At 45.5% G+C, this 21,329-nt stretch overlaps 1 protein-coding gene across 1 annotated transcript; it reads right to left on the bottom strand.

Moving 5' to 3' along the window:
* Positions 1 to 107: 107 nt before the first annotated feature.
* Positions 108 to 20,812, bottom strand: LOC142817329 (scoloptoxin SSD976-like). The gene is made up of 7 exons (XM_075894366.1): positions 20,696 to 20,812; positions 14,421 to 14,793; positions 8,524 to 8,611; positions 7,714 to 7,859; positions 4,992 to 5,083; positions 3,408 to 3,517; positions 108 to 432 (listed from the first exon to the last, which is right to left on the bottom strand). The coding sequence occupies exons 1-7, from the start codon at positions 20,704 to 20,706 to the stop codon at positions 374 to 376; spliced, it is 879 nt and encodes a 292-aa protein (XP_075750481.1). The 5' UTR covers positions 20,707 to 20,812; the 3' UTR covers positions 108 to 373.
* Positions 20,813 to 21,329: the final 517 nt, after the last annotated feature.

Below are 21,329 nucleotides of genomic sequence, written 5' to 3'. Positions count from 1 at the left end.
CATGACTGTACGAATACACACACCTACACTAGATACCACCGTACGACGTGAAAACCTTTCTACTAGGCAAGCAAGGTACAGCACCAATGATTAAAAAACGTGTAAATAGAAGTGTTCGCAGTAGTCTTTATTATTTGCTTTGTTCATGAGAAAAACAAAATTGGCATTAGAAAAAAGAATGTGCCCGGAATTTTCCATACATTGAAAAAATAACGATGAGCATGGGTCTGCAAAACGGGCTTATGCGGAAAACCCGTTAAAGTTTTGTCGATGAATGTGGATCACCGGACACAAAACGTCACGCTAAAGTTTTGAACAATGTTGGCTCTTGTTCTTGCGGGAAATATCGCCACTGATGAACAGGTTCATGGAGTCACGGTGTGCGGTTTGGAGGTGCTAGGGACTGAGGCGGACAACTCAAAGACTGGCGTGCTGAAAAAGACAAAAAACAAAGGTAAATAAAAATACCCATGTACGTACGATAAAATAAGTGTTTTGCAGCGTGAGTACACGCTCTCAATAAGGGGTATTTCGAAGGTTCCGTGCATGTGAACCTGCAGATAATACAAATGGTGCTGGCCCAAATAAGGCTATGGGGTTATTACTAACCACACTTGGATAAAGGAGGTAATGTGGTGTTTATATGTGTCTGATTACATCTATTCATTTAAAAAAAATGCCTCAAAGTCTTGTAAAAGGGTTTTGAACAAGAGCTTTCGCAAGAGGATTTGTATAAGCAAAACAAGATTGAATTAAACGAAAGTACCGAATATATACAATATATAATATCACACAAGGTGAAACGGTATATTGGTCATAATTATATATTGGTATAATGGCCACAAACAAGAATATCAAAGAGAAATTCGCTGAAGTGGGCAGATACCAACTATATAAAAACCGAATAGTATATTTTGTGCGCGAGTCGGCAGTGCAAATTCAAATAGATATGCATTCCACAATAAGTAAAAAGAAATAAAAAGACAGTATGCAATTACGAGGTTACGCTCCGGATTGTGAAACGTAGAGTCGGTTAAATTTTGTCAGACTATTTTTTTTCAGAGACAACGAAAAAAAAAAAGAAATCATTCAAATGTCACGAGGAAGCGCTGACAAAGTGAATGAGCTAGCGCTTCTGTATATATGCACGGGAAACTAAGCTGATTATGCAGTCTGCGATATGGGCGGGGTGAAATTTCAAGCAGCGAGGAAGATTTTCTGTCCGTATGAACGCGTTGGTGAAGCGGATAGAAGAACTCAAACTTAGAGGTAATAAGAAAAAGAAGTGAAATATGTTTTATTCGTGAGAAATACAGAATATAATGAGGGAATGGCAAGGAGCGACAAACGAGTGACCCTGTTTTGAACAGATTCTAATGAGCTCATTGTGTTCTTTTGGTAGGGTGACCACAGTGGACAGGCGAATTCGAGATGCGGGCTATAGTAAACGTCTGAAATGTTGTCTTGCACTTGTTGCACGGTGAATTTCGCTGGGTTCGATCAAAGTACTGCAGTAACCATGATGCGTTAGTAGATATAGTAGCAACGTAAAGGCGCCAGAAAAAGTTTGATAGGAGCTTTATTCCCAAGTACTTGTGCCAAAGAACTGGAAAATCCATGCTATTGTTTATGTTTTTACAAGTAAGAGAATAGAATGCTTTGCATTTAGGTGCATAAGGGTTATTAGCCAAGTGTTACACCGAATTAAAATCAGATAGATATAGTTTTGAAGAAGGTTATGGTTATCAGAAACACGTAAAACTACCAGCGTGATACTAGATTATTAGGATGGTCATCATTACGCGTTAAAAGCTTGGTCCCAACCGTTACCTTGTGGTACGCCTGGGCTAATATAAATGGCGATGAAATATTGTTAACTATTGACAAATTTTGGCGATTTAAAAAAAGCTCGTTTGCCGACTTTGTGGCTGTAAATTTAATTGGAAAGCAGTCAACTTTGAAATAAGACGGAACTGGGCTACATGGTCGAACACCTTATAAAAGCCGAGAAAACACTGACATTATGGTGCATGTCAAAACGCTAGTGGGGAGGGGGGTGAAATTAGAAAATTTCTAATAACCAATCGAATAGCCTTCAATTCAATTCGGTTGTCGAGCCAAAAAGTACATATTTGAAATACCGAATATCTTCAAAATTATTTTTCAAGTAAACAGCAACAACGAGAAATGTTCTAATGAGTGACACGTGGAAACATCGTAGAATATCTTTTCTTGTTTTCTAATGGCTGACATGCAGACAGCTAATGTAGGGCACTATCAGCGGCCTATTAATGACGAGATGAAGGCGTTTGGCTAATAACTGCATTGCCGCTGAAGCAAGAGTTTGAGCAATAAACTATTTTCTCTAAATATGTCATGATGTTAACTATAAATATTGCTTCATATTTAGGTAGCAATTTTACTTACAATCGGTTTGCAAAGCAACAAGTTCACTGTAGTAATCCCTTCTATATTTACCTCGCAGTTACAAAATATTTACAAATATCTGGTTGCCGCCCAGTTTGAAACAATTCTAGCAATTTTTTTTCGCAGTTGAAAGTAATTGTAGTGCTCGTTTATCAATGCTCCCAAATATTTGTGCCAAACAAATGGGGCGTTTGTCAAATTGTCAGCTTACATTTACTAGTCAGATTTAAAAATCGTTGCCTTACTTTAGGAAAAGTATTTCAATAGCATTTAATTCGTACTTATATTCTATTTGTTGTCCCCGCTATTCATGTGGTATTCGATTTGGTTTAAAGGGTCGCTATTCGCGCACCCCTACAGAGCGCAAATCAGTCATGAATTCATAAAGTTTGTGTCTTGGATGATAAACTTTTCCTGAAGCTGTGCCGATTAGCAAAAAAAAAAAAACCATTTTCGGAAAGGTTTGATTAGTGGTGAAAAAGCAAAAAGAAAGTTCCATGTGACAAATAAAATGGTGTGCGCAAACATTTTGCTACAAATACATGTTAGATAAAGCGGGCTGTAGTAATATGGCGAATATCTGGTACCTATTGTTACCTATTTTGAAGATAGAGACCAGTTTCGCAGTCTGAACATTGCATTGAGAAGAAGCCTTCCTGGAGATACAATATACTACTAGTCCCACTATTCACCTTCCTGAGTGGCACAAATCATTCGGACCACCAATTATTATAGAGTAATTCGCAGCAAGCCCCTTCTTGCGTTCGACGAAAACTTGCAGTGGAATGCCACAATCGATGAAGTTCAGCGCAACGGTGAGCGAAGGTGCCTTTCTGCGCATCGTAGTTACCTTCGTTTATTTGAAGAGTTTCGCAAACACCCCTGGGGCACATCCAACAGTTGCGAGTAATGCAAAGGCAGTTTTATACATAGCTGCGTACCAGCGAAATCCGGTTATATTTCGGTGCCAGTATACTCACCGCAAAGTGACATTTCCCGAGAGCCCTGCACGGACGCGCATTGCGTGCCCTGAGGACATTGGGAGCATGGCCAGCCGTCCGTGTACACGGGCTGCCTCAGCATGTTTCCTCTGCAAAGACACATGCACACAGACAAAATAAAAAATATATAGTTATTACGAGTATCTCCCAGCGTGCGCTGATCGGAAAAGTGTGCGGAAGGACATTTCTAGTCGTAAAACACGCTCTTACAGCCGCGGCTTGGTTCGTGCCGTGAGTATTATTAAAAAACTAGAGAGAAAATTACGGCGAAGGTGGGTGAATCTTCTATTTTAAGGCCCCATTGGTCTTTGCCACCCGCCGGGCCAGAGCGAGTACACTTAAAAAGAAGTACTTGGGGAGTATTTCTGCCATGCAACAATAATCATCATCTACTTCGCGTACTTTCCTCGCGTTATCACCAAGGTTTCGGTGGTTCGCGCTCACGATCAGTGCGCTCGTCATCAGTGTGACATAGCATTCCTGACAGGAAAGTGGTCAGCGCGGGGTTTTCAAGAAAGGAAACGCGAGCAAGTGAGATGACTATTATTGTTCCGTGGCAGTACAGAATAACAATGCTCTCTTGATCTTTGCTAGAAAGCCAGACCTCCCACTGCCTCGGAAATGTGTTTCTTCGTCAAAAGGGAGAGACCACCTGGCGCGCTTGCTCACTGCCTATACCTTTGAATGCCAAGGTCTCATCTGCGCAGAGCAGCGGCCCACCTCGACGACAGCGTCTCCAGAGTAATCTCCGTCATTCTGGCAACTGTACTACAACCCCACATCATATGTGTTTGAGTGTTGCTGATCATTCCCAGCATAATTTTCACGTGTCGTCCTGATGCCTGTGCGAATATATCGGCGAAACAATCCTTGTATAGTGAGCGTGAGGAGAGTGAACTGCACATTTTCGCTGTTAATGGCCGAATATGTTGGTTACGAAGAGCGCAGCGCAAATGCTCGAGTGTGCAGCACTTCGCTGCCCCTAGTTAATAGTCCTTCGCACGTTTCTCCATCTTTCTTTCTTGCCAGATTACTCAAATATTGCACATTGTGAGCAATAGGGCTTACATGAAAGGTGAAATCATACAAGTAAAATGATTAGGTGAAGGAATAAACCACTGAATGTTTTAGGGCAAAGACGTTACATACACATAGTCACATCACATTGACTGTGAAGACGTTAGCGGCCGGGACGCGAAAAAAAAAACATAATTTCTTTACTGGGCGCACATATAGGGGCGGCAAGTCAAAATAATCATCACAATATAAGATGGCAACGGCGAACACAGCTGCCGGTTTTCGAAAGTGTGTTCAGTGGATGAGCCGTGGCGAATTTAAGCGTCAGTGCTATATGCGTTCGTAGTTGTATACTCCGTCATTGGCACCGCACGAACAATTAGAGCAATCTAAAACATTAAAGAAGGTTTCAAAACAACGAGGCGCTTTTGGCATCGAGGGGTGTAACGCCTTTAACACATCTTGCCGGTGTGATCCAACCGCAATAAAGACAAACCAACAAATGAGAAGCGCAAATACGCCCATCGTTGTTGACAATATACTTACCCAGGTTCGTAGTTGCACACCATGTAACGTCCGTTTAGCTGTGGGCAGTCAGTGGCACCGCAGCCTACTTTTGCAGTGCGCGACCAAGCCATCTGCGATTGTGACCAAAAAAGTCGTGGAAGAAGTAATGAAAATCCACCGTGCGAAAAAGGCCTGGGATACACCGCATGTATTGTTATATGTGTTTTTTGTCAAGTTTTATCAGCCCAGCGCATGTGTCGCATACCTGCACTGCGTATTCGGGATTTCAATGTTTTTTTTTTCCATACTGAATGACGAAAGCTATATATTGAAGCAGTAGGGATGATGAATTATTGCGAAGAACCTAGGTGTGAGTGACTTTCGTTGTTTTGCACACTGTATGGTTGCTGCGACGCTTATATGGCTTCTGTAACGCTCACACAACCTCCTGAAACAGCCGCATCTCGCAGTGTGGCGCGCGTTGTGAAAGTGTGCGCAGCACACAAATGTTTTATTACACTCTTCCGGATATTTAGGGAAGACAAATGCGGGCTAATGAAAATTCCACCAGCTGGTCGGAAAACCACGTGAGAGAACGAAGACCCAGCGAATGAAGAAATATTTTTTCTATTTGCCACGATTGAATTTTTTTCTTTCTTGTTCCACACTTCTAATTTTCGTACATGTGAACCAACGAGCCAAATGTTTGTGTTTGCGCATGCACCACGGCTTTGCGGACTCCACATAGAAAGATTTCATTGTAAAAATTGGGATGCTACTATAGCGGAATCACGAACAGTATGGAATGAAATATTGCGCATTTTCACACAGTGAAGCACAGAGCTTCCATTCGTTAACAATTTGAGTGCCACCTCAATTCCGCACTGTTTGTCACGCAAGAGACGCGCACCCAAATACAGCCTGTTGAAGACTCTTTGCAAGCGTCATCACGTGATGGTTGAGTGTGTGAAACAATTTCGCCGCTCGCTGCATCACGCAATGAGCTTATAGACATATGCACCGACTCTCTCACGGAAAGGGGGTTCATTAAGCGAAAGAATATACCATGTTCGTGATCAACGAAGCCACCTTCCGAAATGCATGGCGTCATTAGCGAAGCCCGGTAGAATAACAGTGGCGAAAAAGACCACTGACGAAAAAAGACCACGTGTTCCAACTCCGTTAGTAGGAGATTAATGAGCGCGTTCGAAGACACTATAGCTTGAGGAGCGATTGTTGTCATTAGCGAGCAGGCCATTTTTGGCTCGCCTGACTAAAAGCCTGACGCATACCATTGTCATCACAATGAATGAATAAATGAACAAACTCCGTATTTCTGGAATTCAGGCAATTAAGTTGCTTGTTCCTGGAACGAAACAATTGTTTTCCAACTTGACATCGTTTTCTGTACCAGTTTGTTAACGGCTGCGTGAAAAATGGTTTCATTAACAAAAGCAGTATTCGAGGCTGCTTGAGTGAACTCGCTTGAGAAGTGGAACAAATCTGATAAAGTTTCTGTACACACGTGAAGTAAATGCATGAACATCAAAGAGGTTTGTGAATCAATTATACCGGGTGTTCAAGGTTAAGCTTTATGCTTTTCTCAAACTTCAACACTAGGAGGAACATGTCAAACACTTTTGTACATAGCTTGTGCATTCAGGGGGACACAGAGTATGAGAAAAATATATATGGCTGTCAGTGGTCCAATTAACACAGATTTTATGTTTAGCTTCTCAGTGACTGCACTGCGAAAAACATGTAAAACACTTTTTTACAGAGATTATGTATCCAGGGGGACCCAAAGAAAAAGAAAGATCGTGGCTGTCAGTGAATTAATTAACTCAGATTTCATGCTTAGCTTCTCTATCACCACAGCATGCTTGCTTATGTGTATTGGAAAGTTGGAGGTAGTCGCGTTTCTACGAAGTTACACTTCCAAGGATACTTCTAGCATGTGTGTGCTCCGAAATATCCCGCGGCAAAGCTTAATATGTGCGTGATTGCGCACGCAAGGCGGTGAAGATCGGCGCAATGTTCTTTGCCGATGTGACGAACAATTATAGGTTGCTATTGCCAGCCAGTAGTAAAAGGGTAACCGTTGCCATCTTCAAATATATGTCTTCGAGCCATTGTCAGATTAAACGACCCACGCAACTGCCGCGCCTCTTTGGGGAGGAGCTTCGCGCCAGTGCTGCAGACACTGAAAACTTAATTACAAATGTAGGTTAATTAGGTGACTTACACCCATATCTATTGTCTCACTTTGGGTCCTCCAGGATACATAGGTTATGTACAAAAGGAGCAGGAGGATGAAGGAGGGAAAAAAGGGAGGTTATCTGCAAAGGGGGTTCTCATGTTCTTACCAGTGCTGAACGTCGAGAACATCATAAAACCTAATTTTGAAGACCCGGTAGAAGATTACACACGTGCAAACACGGACACAAGAGAACATGAAGATAGCGCAAATGCTCATTGGCCTGTTGTGTGATCTCTTTTCTCGTGTTTGGGCCTGGACGTCTACCTTTTTTTATCATAAATGCCTTCCAAATAACTAGTAGAGTAGATACGATCTACCTCAAATTATTCTCGTTGCATGCTTACTATCAGTTTAGAAGGAATTCGTAGAGGAAAATAGTGGGAAGTTTACAGAACCAAGCAATGCTCATGGCGACATTTTATATTATTCACTCTTGACGTAACTCAAGCATTAATTGCGACTGAACTTCATTCTGCGCGTTCAATCGGAGCCCCTTCTCACCTGCGTAAAGTGTCCGTTTCGGGGAGAGAAGTTGAAGCGGCCAACGATGTCCCGGCTAGTGCTCCGGTGTTCCTCCCACCAGGTCCTGATAGCCTGCTCCCAGTTGCCTCGGGGTGCCAGGAACAAATTTTGGCCGATGTATCCTCCTTAAATTGAGAGTATCGTCGTCAGGCAATGAAGAATCCAGAAAAGGAATAATGAAACATGGCTTAATTTTAGGGGGGGGGGGTTAGAGAGGCTCTGCAGTCGAGGGCGCCACTGGCCTTAGCTGCCCGTTGAGCATGGTCGATCAGAGATTGCTGGTTGGCCAGGATAGAGCGTCCCACTGCTCTAAAGTGTGCGTCTTTGTAATTTATGTATCTGTCACGGTTGGAAGGAACTATTATCAGCCCTAAGTAATCTGGTATGGCGTAGGACTCCCTTCGCATGAAGTGCAAGTTTCAGCCCATCAAGCATACGCGATTACAAATAGACATCATGGGATGAAAAAAAAATAGGCTATACAAGCTTTAGCTTCTGTCAACGATTTACAACAGAAACCGATGCGCTGATGCATTGCATAAACAATGCTGAGGGCTTCGAGTACCTAACTACATGGTTAAAATGAAGATCCAAATAACAGCTGCTGTAACTTACGCATACGGGTATCTCAACCTTTCATTTGATTAGTCCTAAACAAAAGGCAAGTACACAGACATTTAGCTTCCCACAGCCATATCTGGCAGGAAAAATAATGGCAGTATACAATTCCCCGTAGTGACCGACAGCATTACGCTGTTACCAGAATCGCAGTGTCCTCTATATACTTACTAACTTGACCACATCCAAAGCAGCCATGTTGGAAGCGGCAACTTTGTGAGTGGACTTGGGCACGCCTTGCAACTTCTCCATCATACTCCTGAGGAATAGGGAAAAGAAATAAAACGCAGCGGTATAGTAAAGGCTACGTCTAGCACCATCTCAGTGCAGGTAACACGACAACGTAAACAACGAGTTTTAAGCCTACAGTCACAAAGAAAACAATTGAAAAGCTCCGTATACCCATAGCACACAATAGCATCTGCTCAGTGTCGAATGCCTACAGGCCATTTTCCTCTCTCTAAGTGATTATGCAAAAGAAAGGAAAAGAAAAGTGCCGCCCGTAACTGTCCATCACTGGGATGACACCTCAACAGTACGGCACAAGGGTAAGGCGAGTGGAAATAAAAGTGGATAGGAAAAGAAAAAGAGAAGAAGTGGCAGAGAAGAAGAAAAAAAAGGCATTCGAGTCGTGTTCGCGTGCGCGTGTCTAGAACCTCAAAGGCCATTTTTCTTACAAATGACCGACTATAGACTTGAGATAAAGTGTCGCAAGCGTCGAGATGGCCACATGTTGTGAAAGAGGATCATTAAAAAAAAACCTCCGGATAACGATGGAACACGCATTCTTTCTTATACAGAAATTTCATATCAGCCGTGAAAGTGACAGACATGAATCGGCTTATACTTTTATATGAAAATTATCTTAATATTGCCACGTTCCATTTCCCAAGCTTTTGTTATCGTCCCAAAACACCACACGATTCTCAGCGCAAACCGCGCCAGCAGTTTTCGAGAGGGTTCCGGACTGTAGTAGATCATTTCGATAAGATCACGCCCACTGCGCGAATGGTACAGATTGTTCTGGAACGTACGCCGCCGCCAGCGGTAGCGCTAGAACATTCGACGGCGGGAGTATAAATGCCGACGCGCTTCGCCGCTTGTCAGTTGTTGATCGAAGGCCGACGCCGCGTTCGCCGCTATCAGTCCGAGACTGCTATCTGTGCAAGACTGCTGCTGTAATTAGACTTTCGCTTTACCGGGCACAGGTTCGCCCAAATAAACAGTTAAATCCCAACACGAAGTTTCCTGCCTTTGGCCACGTCACGACCCCGTGACATCTGGTGGAGGTGCTGCTTCGTTCATGTACCGCACGCCCCCGTCAAGCCGTGAACCCAGCCCACGTCGCGGAGAAGACACCGACGCCAACCAGGAGCAGCGAACAAGCCGCCGACAGCAAGGGCTACCACCGGAGTACGGGATTCTAGAAGACAAGGCGCGGAAGACCAAGGCCATGACTGGACTGCAGCGACAATGACAACCGCCGCATCCCTGCCCACGATGGTCATGCATCAACCCAGGGAACCACCAATTTTTCATGGGTCATCGTTCGAAGACCCGGAGTCCTGGTTAGAAACATACGACCGTGTGGCCACCCTCAACCACTGGGACAACGAAGAAAAGCTCCGGCGTGTGTACTTCTACCTGGAAGACACCGCAAGGACCTGGCTAGAGAATCGTGAGTCCACGCTCCGAACGTGGGATGTCTTCTGCGGCGCATTTCTGCAAACGTTCGCTAGCGTCGCTCGCAAAGAAAGGGCCGCTGCTCAACTAAAGACCCGGGTTCAGCTACCGAATGAGAAGGTTGGAATTTTCACAGAGGAGATGACCCGCCTATTTCGTCAAGCTGACCCAGACATGCCTGAGGAGAAGAAAGTTCGTTTCCTCATGCGAGGGGTCAAACAGGAGCTCTTCGCGGGACTAATGAGGAATCCACCGAACACCGTCCAAGAATTTGTATCCGAGGCGACCACCATCGAAAAAACCCTTGACATGCGCACCAGACAGTATAATAGTCGCCTGACTCCAGAATGCGCTGCTGCTCAAACTAGTGACTCCGAAAACCTGCGTGAAACGATCCGAGCGATCGTGCGGGAAGAGCTGCGCAAACTGTTGCCTCCGGCGCAACCTCAAGTGGATTCGATCGCCGACATTGTGCGAGAAGAAGTTCGGCAATCACTTCGAATTCCCCATACACCGCTGCCCGAGCCAGAAACTATGAGCTACGCCGCTGCAGTGCGCCACAACGCTCCTCCCCGTCCACGCCAAAACGCCGCCCCGTCGCACTTCCGTCGCCAGACACCACCGACCACCGACCACAGACACCACCGACCAGAACTCCTGCAGGCCCTGCACGACGATCCGACGGCAGGGCACCTCGGTGTTTCTCGCACGCTCGCGAGGATACAAGAAAGGTACTACTGGCCACGTCTTACCACCGACGTCACTCGTTATGCGAGGACATGCTGGGACTGTCAGCGACGCAAGACACCGCCGACAAGGCCAGCGGGACTTCTGCAGCCAATAGATCCACCTTGCCGACCTTTCCAGCAGATTGGTATGGACCTACTGGGGCCGTTCCCGACGTCGGCTTTCGGAAACAAGTGGATCGTGGTAGCTACCGATTACCTCACCCGCTACGCTGAGACAAAAGCCCTGCCAAAAGGCAGTGCATCCGAGGTAGCTGAGTTCTTCGTCGAAAATATCGTCCTACGTCACGGCGCCCCGGAAGTCCTTATCACCGACAGAGGAACGGCATTCACTGCCGACTTAACTCAAGCGATCTTGGCATACAGCCAAACAAACCACCGCCGGACGACAGCGTACCACCCACAGACCAACGGCCTCACCGAGCGGCTTAACAAGACGATCGCCGACATGCTGTCTATGTACGTCGATGTCGAACACAAGACGTGGGACGCCATTCTTCCGTAAGTGACCTTCGCATACAACACGGCGGTGCAGGAGACGACGCAGATATCTCCATACAAATTGGTCTACGGAAGGAGCCCGACAACGACGCTCGATGCCATGTTACCCAACGTCACCGACGAAGAAAGCCTCGATGTGAGCGAGTACCTTCAACGTGCCGAAGAAGCCCGACAACTTGCGCGTCTCCGTATCAAGAATCAACAGACGACAGACAGCCACCGTTACAACCTTCGACGACGCTTCGTGGAATACCAGCCCGGTGAACGTGTTTGGGTGTGGACGCCGATACGCCGACGTGGACTAAGTGAAAAGCTTCTGCGACGGTACTTCGGACCGTACAGGGTGGTTCGACGTCTCGGTCCACTTGATTACGAGGTTGTCCCCGACGGCATCACGAACTCTCAACGACGCCGATCGCGACCTGAAGTCGTCCATGTCGCACGCCTAAAGCCGTTTCATGCGCGTTAACAAACTGAAACAGTGTTTTTTTGTATTATTGTAATTTATTCATTGTACTTTCTTGCATTATTATTGTACCTTCATCTTTAGTTAAAGCATCGAGACTATGCCTTTTTCAGAGGGGGGCAATGCCACGTTCCATTTCCCAAGCTTTTGTTATCGTCCCAAAACACCACACGATTCTCAGCGCAAACCGCGCCAGCAGTTTTCGAGAGGGTTCCGGACTGTAGTAGATCATTTCGATAAGATCACGCCCACTGCGCGAATGGTACAGATTGTTCTGGAACCTACGCTGCCGCCAGCGGTAGCGCTAGAACATTCGACGGCGGGAGTATAAATGCCGACGCGCTTCGCCGCTTGTCAGTTGTTGATCGAAGGCCGACGCCGCATTCGCCACTATCAGTCCGAGACTGCTATCTGTGCAAGACTGCTGCTGTAATTAGACTTTCCCTTTACCGGGCACAGGTTCGCCCAAATAAACAGTTAAATCCCAACACGAAGTTTCCTGTCTTTGGCCACGTCACGACCCCGTGACAATATGATGAAATCTTGAAAAGGAATGGAAAAAAAGAACTTGGTTTCTTTCTAATATACTCTAGGACTGAATGTGGCTATTTCTAAGAATACAAAGAAGGCGTGATAGCAAGATGGCATCAAAGCACGCGAACAAGAATCATGATCGAAAACACAGTATTTAGTGCATCTTGTAAATTATGGATGGTTTATTTTCTTATCGCGCAAAACAGTCGCTTGTTGACAATGCAGATAAGATAGCTACCAGCTTACATTCGAGAAAATAAAAGACAAGAGAAAAGAAACCTTCCATATTTTTAGGCCACATTAGTATGAGAAACGAATGTACTTTTACGTGTAACGTAAAGCACGCTCACACATTTTCTTTGCAGCTGGGCAGCGTCACCGGACGAAACCACAAACTTTTGGCGCAAGAACTATAATAACATGATTTTGAGGTCTTATGTGTCGAAACCACGATATGGCTCGGAGGTACGCCATAGTGAGGAATCGTAAAATAATTTCTACCACCTGCGGCTTTCTCTTAAGTGCAAATAAATCTTGCAACACGCCTCTCCAGCCCTTTGACGTGATCGAAATGTGGCCGCCTCAGCCGGGATTCGATTCCGAAACGTACGGTTCAGTAGTCAAGCATCTCAACGACTTGACCACAGGGCTGAGGGTAAGCCTATTCACCGATGTGTGCAAGGGGGAGGGGGAGTTCACGAAGGTGGCCACTCCCTAAGCACGAAGAGGGGGGGTGGGGGTGCGCGGTCAGCCCTATACATGAACATGATTACGAGAAGAGGGGCGATGCAAAAAAGCTGCAACCCCCCCTCCATCTGGGGATCCTGAGCACGCCAATACACTGCCTCATCTCTGCTTCTTATTGCCTTGAAATAGATGGAAAAGCCTGCATTACCCAAGATTGGCAAGTACTAGCCCACCATAGACAATAGTGATGATAATGTTCGAAGAGTGAACACACTAAACTTTTCCAAAGCGGCCGTTCTCATCTCAGGTCAACATCAGATGTGGTTCCAGCATTTTATAGCAGCCTAACAAACATTAAATTTGTGTTCGTATGACTCAGTAGGCTATAGGCAGTAGGCTTTTTTTTTTACCTGAAAATATTTGTATGTAGGTATGTATGTATGTATGTATGTATGTATGTATGTATGTATGTATGTATGTATGTATGTATGTATTTGTTTATATACCTATACTGTTCGTGTGTATGACCAAAACATGCTAATTATTATGTATTCACCGCTTCCATGCGATACATGTAACTTTCCCATCTGCCCTCCTGCTTGGTCCTTATAGGACTGCAGTATGTAATAAATAAAAATAAAACTAAATAAATAAAATAAAATATTCATGCGTTCACTAGTTAGAGCATCGAACGCGTTATAATCATGCGTTGTTTACACAGGAGGAATACACTAAAGAAAGTTACAGAGGATACTGATGCCATCGCCCCGTATGACACCGATTACCACAAGTTGTAAGATTGGCCTATATTCAGGGGCGAATCACATTAAAACTGCACAATTACCCGCTGTCTATAAACCACCATCCGTCATCTACAGCAGATGCAGAAACAGCAACATCTGTGCACAACAAAAAGGTTATAAAAAAGCTGTTAACCAGAACAAACAAAAATAAAAGGCTATGGCACCGAAAAAACATTTAACCACCCATCAATGAAAGAATATGACAGAACAAAAGTTTAACGATAACAAAATAAGTGGCTGTTAACTTGAACAAAATTGATGGCCAAGATTTATGAGTCGTTGCACACTCCTTCGCTTCATCATGAGCATTCATTTGCGTGAACAGGCGTAGATGTTTCTTAATGTAAACATATTAAAAATGTAAAAATGTAAAATGGATTTTAGCGGGAAGGCTCAGTGCCCTCCCATAGTTGAGTACGAAGTACTCAAAATCGTTAAACATTTTTTCTAAACAAACATATCTTTTTGTAGCAACTTTTGGCGTGTCTGCGAATGTTGTGTTCTGTCGCGATGTTCTGTTGTATTGTAATTGGTGTTAACTGTCTGTGAGAATAAATTTCTCTAAACAAAGCTAGAGCATTAAAGCGTGCGGCGGAGATTGACTTAGCAGCTTTACTACAAAAGGGAGACATCCAATATGACACCCACCAGGAGAAGCATGTCTGCCGCCGGCGGGAAACCACCCAGCTTTCCCAAGGCCAGCGTCTGCCTCAGCTCGTTGTGGAAGCGCGTGATGAAGACGACTTCGTCGGGAGACACCGACTGCAGGAGAGTGCCGTTGAAGGTGCTCCAGAGTCCCGGCCGGATGAGGTTCAGCGTGGCCGGAAAGGGCCACGTTCGGTTCATCATGAACCAGCGGTTCGGGGTGTGCGGTCGAGTCTGCGGGTTCCACCACGGTGGGGGCGGGGGCGGGAACTGACTGTGCTGAGGCGGCGGGAGCTGCTGCACCCATATCGTGCAGGTCACGAGGCTCAACGCCGTGCAGATGAATGTGGCGGATCCCAGGGGCGTCGTCATAGATCTGAATCGGTGGTCAAGGATCGGTGGTCAAGAAGAGTAAATACGTCGGCTTGTTTTAATTGGCGATTCTTAATGCTTTGTTGCCAAGGAAAAAATATATTTACACTAGAAAAAAAGCAAGAGAAGCAACTGTATTTGCTGCACAACTAGGTAATTCAAATGAGCTTGCCGGTGGTGAAAAGGGTGAGGATGATATGTGGTGCTTAACGGCCCAAAACCACCATATGATTATGAGAGACAAGGCAGTTCAGGGCTGAGGAAATTTCGACCACCTGGGGTTCTTCAATGTGCACCCATATCCGAGCACACGGGCCACAGCATTTTCAGCTCCTTAGGAAATGCAGCCGCTGCAGCCGGGATTCAATCCCGTGACCGTGGATCAGCAGCCGAGTACCTTAACCTCTATAGACCACCACTGCGGGGCTGCTGCGAAGAGTGGTGGCCACGACTGTTTCGGTTCAGTTAATCGCTGCAGCCTGAATAAGGTAGTCAGTTGCCAAAAGGAAGGACTGACACGCCGCTAGCGAGGATGCTGGCAGTCGTGTCAATAGAAAGCGGTCCCCCTCGCTTTCAAGAAGAAGGCGATTTTGGCTAGCTTTCATGCAGCTCCGATTTCGGCAGTTCGGTTGAATGTTTTCCGAGTAACCTTAAGACAAAATCTCTGAAGAAAGTATAACTTTACCATTTTTGAATCGTACCGTACATGTCACCAGAAATAAACGGACCATTACTTACATCGATGCCTTGCAACAAAACAGTGGCAGATGGGCTCTTTGTGTCGTCCCGCGTTTTTTTTGTGTGTGTCCGTGTGTTTGGCGCACGACAATGAAGTTTGAGAACTGAATCGCGGGGCATGGTGGGACATCAAACAGAGAGGCAAGGCGCAAGACAAGAAACAGAAGGGGCTAATATTTGATCTTGCGAACTTGATTCGATGGGAATTAAAAAAATGCTTTTCTGATCATAATCATAAAGCCTTCTCTTGAATGTCAAGAGTCGTTCACATTGTATACACAAGAACAGGCTCCAAAAAGATTGTGCGTGATCTCCGGTTTGGTTCAGCGCGGAAAAATAAATGCCCGCATAAAATTGTTCGAGGGCGTAGTCGCCAAAGCTTATGGGGCCATGTGCTTGAAGATGTACCGAATATTTTTCGCCAGTTTTCAGTACATGACACGCTATAATTACTATTTATGCAAAAGCTTTGGATGCCTCAATGAATGACTCAATTCAGCACTCGGTGGTGACCGTTTCATGCGTCCAGGACGAGTGGTGCGAAAAATTATTTTGTCATGACGTCACTCATCATGAGATCACTCCCAAAAATGTGTGTCGTGGTCAAGGCATCATACACTGTAGAAAAAGAACGTGGTAAAGAGAGCAAAAAGAACATGGATTTCGCCTACGAGTCGTCTTAGGTGAATGCACATAAGACACTAAGTTTTCAGTGCGTGACACTAGAATACAAAAGCTGCTGCAGTGACAAGCAGCTACATGAAACTTGGGTAAATTGAACAATCCTTCACAATGTACAAGTCGAACACGTCAACGTTTCACTGTGATTGTATCGGAAAATTGAGAGCGTCATTGAGCGAAAAAAGTCGGAATGCTTGACATGTCGAACATCAAGCAATGCGATGCGACCCAGAGAGTTTTCAGTCCCTCAAAAATCATCCGACGTTTCTCACGATATCTGACATTACGACGTGCATTTCAGTGGGGCGCTTCGATTTTTGGATTTCTGGGTTGGTTCTGGAGACCGCGGGCTCTCCGAAAGCTACCGCTGCATACGGTTCTGATGAGAAATGACGTAGGCTGGCTACGCGCCTACCCGGCGACAGGCCGAAGGTCGCAAAATCGAGTGCAGGACAGCCAGCGTAAACGTGAACAAACTCTACCGTCATGGCAGCAAACAAAACAATGCGCCACGTTTATGTTGCCTTTTTTCTGCATCGTTGGCTTGGAAATACGTTGCTAAGCTCACCAAAAATCTGAAATAATATCCTCGAGCGTACGCATTTGGGGTAAAACTTCGTACACTCGCACGATCACTCGCCGCGTCCGCGAACGAAACAGCCAGCTGGCGCACGCTGCTTCGAGAACGATGCAAGGTGAGCTGCCGTGACGGTGAGGGCTTTACAAGCTCACGCCTCTTTAGTACATGTATCAGACACTGCACAACACGACGCGAAGTCACAGGGAAGTGATCGTGCCCCCAAAAGAGCTTGAAGATATATACCTGCTCAACTATCGCGTATCATCGCGAACACACGCTGACCAACTTACGTTTTTGTCTAAAGTTTATAATGCGATATGCGCAGATATCGGTACCATGAGTGCGCGTCGTATATAAAATAAACAGTTGCATGATACGTTCTCGATCAATTTTAAGAACTTGCCTTGGCCTGTTTTCCAGTCCTAAGTGACACTTAACGAATGTCATGTATATGAGCTTTGATTCGACCTACGAGGTGATAGTACGTACTGCGAAGCATTATTACGAAGACGTGAAAAAAGACAAAGCCAACGATGAAATGGGCCACGAAAGAATGTATGCATTTTTGAATCCATTCTCTGTTTTTTTTTCTCGCGCCGTATCGTATATTATCATACCACATATGCTGGCTCATAGATGGAAATGGGTTTGCACGCCGTTCGCGACCAGCGAGCATCACCAACAGTCGCGATCTAGGACTTTCTATCACCATCAAAGATCAATCTAGTAGTCAGGACAGAGGTTCTAAGGGGTTCACGTATACGCAAACATACGACGGAGCGAGCTAGTGCGATCACAATCGTCTTCGCTAAGTGCACAGAAAGCAGGCTCAGCTTCACAAACGACTACTACGAAAAAAAAAAAATTACACCAAAGTTGTCTCCATGCGTGCGTACGAACGTGTACTACGTACATAACTTTTAAGGCATGTGCACGACGCAGGCAACAGTTCACCGCATTGTTCACAGGAGGAAGCTTCACGGGAAACATAACAATTGCGATGAACAGTAGGTTCAAACACTCGCCGCCACTCGTAATTGCCTAAATTTGCAAGGGAAACAGGCTTTAGAAGATAACGGCACGCGTAATGACAAGCGAAGGCGCAGTCCTCAAGCTTCCACATTACAATCCATCGACTCCTCACAAAGATGGCACCGAGTGCGCATCGTACCTTTTCGGCGTCTGCTGTCCCGAAACCTGCCCAAAAGCTTCCAGAAAGCTTCCACGACTAACTTGTCCTGGAAGCGTCTGGCGACCCTGGTGCTCCCCGCAGGTCACCAGAACGTTTAACCCGAGAACGCCAACCGGAAGTGCGCCACGCGAGGGGGGGGGGGGCGGGGCCGAGCAGCTCGAGAAAAACGAGTGCGCTCTGGCTGGCTGTGGCAGCCCGCAGTTAGCCAGAAGTGGAAAATTCAAGAGCCCCAGTGAGAGAGCTTTGTGACTAGGAGGGCACAGCGCAAAGCGAATGGAAACTATCGCTTGCCAACGCGTGTGTTCTGCCATAATTCCATGCCGTGGCAGTTGTGTGGGGTCGTCGCAGTACGCCTCTATAAGTTCAAGAGGGTATCGTAAAACGGAAGACCCGTGCGTTTCACGCAAATTTAGCGACAATCGACGCAGGCGAAAGAAGAAAAAAAATGTCCGGTGTGGCCGCTTGGTACGGCCACCCACGAAGTATGTTATAATATTGATAAACAATTCCAACATTAGGGACAAACAAGGCTAGGGGATACCTCTGCCCGACGAGCACAGACATACATGTAATACACAGACACAGACATACATGTAATTACATGTACACAGACATACATGTACACAGACGTACATGTAATACATGTCATCATCATCATCATCAGCCTGACTACGTCCACTGCCGGACAAAGGCCTCTCCCATGTTCCGCCAGTTAACCCGGTCCTGTGCTTGTTGCTGCCAATTTATACCCGTAAACTTCTTAATCTCATCTGCCCACCTAACCTTCTGTCTCCCCCTAACCCGCTTCCCTTCTCTGGGAATCCAGTCAGTTACCCTTAATGACCAGCGGTTATCCTGTCTACGCGCTACATGCCCTGCCCATGTCCATTTCTTCTTCTTGATTTCAGCTATGATATCCTTAACCCCCGTTTGTTCCCTAATCCACTCTGTTCTCTTCTTGTCTCTTAAGGTTACACCTACCATTTTTCTTTCCATTGCTCGCTGCGTCGTCCTCAATTTAAGCTGAACCCTCTTTGTAAGTCTCCAGGTTTCTGCTCCGTAGCTAAGTACCGGCAAGATACAGCTGTTATATACCTTCCTCTCGAGGGATAGTGGCAATCTACCTGTCATAATTTGAGAGTGCTTGCCGAATGTGCTCCACCCCATTCTTATTCTTCTAGTTACTTCAATCTCGTGGTTCGGCTCTGCGGTTATTACCTGCCCTAGTGCACTTGAAGTTGTAAAAGACATAGTCTTTTACAACTTCAAGTGCACTATTACCTATCTCGAAGCGCTGCTCCTTGCCGAGGTTGTTGTACATTACTTTCGTTTTCTGCAGATTAATTTTAAGACCCACCTTTCTGCTCTCCTTGTATAACTCCGTAATCATGAGTTGCAATTCGGCCCCCGAGTTACTCAGCAATGCAATGTCATCGGCGAAGCGCAGGTTACTAAGGTATTCTCCATTGACTCTTATCCCTAACTGTTCCCATTCTAGGCTTCTGAAAACCTCCATTAAGCACGCAGTAAATAGCATTGGGGAAATTGTGTCCCCCTGCCTTACACCCTTCTTGATTGATATTCTGTTGCTTTCTTTATGAAGCACTATGGTAGCAGTTGATCCCCTGTAGATTTCTTCCAGAATGTTTATACATACTTCGTCTACGCCCTGATTCCGCAGTGTTTGCATGTGTCTGTGTAATACATGTACACAGACAAAGACATACAGACACAGACATACATGTAAGCACAGACATACATGTAATTTTGTCCCTGTTTACTTATGTATTTGGATATCCCGGCTATAACCAGAGCCTGTACATATCCCACATGTCCAGCTACACATCGGAAAAAAAATGAGGAGAACTGCCATAAGCCATATTGTCGACCAGTCCACGACACCAACTTGCACACAAATGGCAAGACAAGTTCTTCGATATTTTATATCAAGTTACAAGATATGTCAAACTGATCCCCGTTTCTTGTCTATATATGCGGGTGTTAATGTATGCGATTTCACGACATCGCATCTCAGCCCTCCCACTCTTAGCAAAGTTCTAGGTACGGTATTTGAGGATCGTCGCATTATCGTGGTCGAGGCTGGAAAAATTCAATCTCGAAGTTTTGTGCATGGGTGGTTTCCCTCATGCCATGAGGCATGGGGGACACGTGTTTTGTGCACACGTGCTGTCCCTCATGCCCCGCGACATGAGGGACATATGCTTTGTGCACACGTGCACATGTGCTGTCCCTCATGCCCTACGGTATGGCGGAGTCTTGCGTCAATTAACGTTGGCAGCAACTTCAATGCAACCGGTCATTTTTCAATTTGTAGAACTTTGCCAGAACCTACACAATTTCAGATTTGAATGTGAACCTATAGGGCAGTAGTTTGATCTGTCCCACCTTCTTCCTTCCTAGGTGGCGATGAAGTATCCACATATTTGCACATTCCTAACGGGAATCGGCCAAAACAGAGGACATAGCAAATGACTTGACGCAGGAGCTACATGTGTTGTGTGCACAACACTGGCGCATCCGTTGGGTCCCCTCATCGGTAGTCGTTTAATTTCTCTCGTGCAATGGAGACCATATTGAAACTACAGCAACACGCAAATGAAGGATACGCTTAAAAATATAACAAGTGACATTATATAACTAAAAACAGCTCGCTTTACTCCTGATACTCGATTAGAAACGTTGAAAAACACTTACAGTTTGGCCATGTTTGCGTCTTCAGACCGCCTGCTGGGAGCTATCCACGTACGCTGTTCATAGTGCCGAAACGCTGCTATAGGAAGAGTTTATATACGCTTTTATTTTCTATACAAGTGATAAGAGGTCCGATTACCAACACGAATCCCTATTTTTCTCCAAATCTTTCTTGTCATCAGATTGCATGGATGAATGAACTTTTCTATCATCAGATTATAAGGATGAATAGATATGTGCACTGCCTGCAACAAATCGTAGAGTGACTAGAACAAATTTAACACTGTTGTGACTGTTGCCTGCGCTATCAGCGCTGCGCCTGGAAATCGCTACATGCTGCCCCGTGAAACAACGCTGCCTCAATTTTATATTCAAGGCCGTCAGCATGCTTATCTAATCGCAAGAGGAGGACTGGACGAATTGGAGGAATGAACATTATTCAGAGAAGCCAGTTGAGGTGGTCGGGCCGAGGTTTTCTATAAAGGAACGTCCAGGGCTCGCCATAACGCCGCCTCAAGCGACACTAAATTTAGCACTATAGACCAGATCCTATAGCTGGTAAAGGGAAGCAGTATTTTTTGCGGGGGACTACAAGATATGGCAGAAAGGAAAACGCTGATAACTCCTATCCTACCCT

The sequence above is a fragment of the Rhipicephalus microplus genome, chromosome 5 (assembly GCF_043290135.1).
Source record: "Rhipicephalus microplus isolate Deutch F79 chromosome 5, USDA_Rmic, whole genome shotgun sequence".
Lineage (NCBI taxonomy): Eukaryota > Metazoa > Arthropoda > Arachnida > Ixodida > Ixodidae > Rhipicephalus > Rhipicephalus microplus.
Note: the sequence above shows the minus strand (reverse complement) of the source record. Positions and strands in the feature narration are given on the sequence as shown.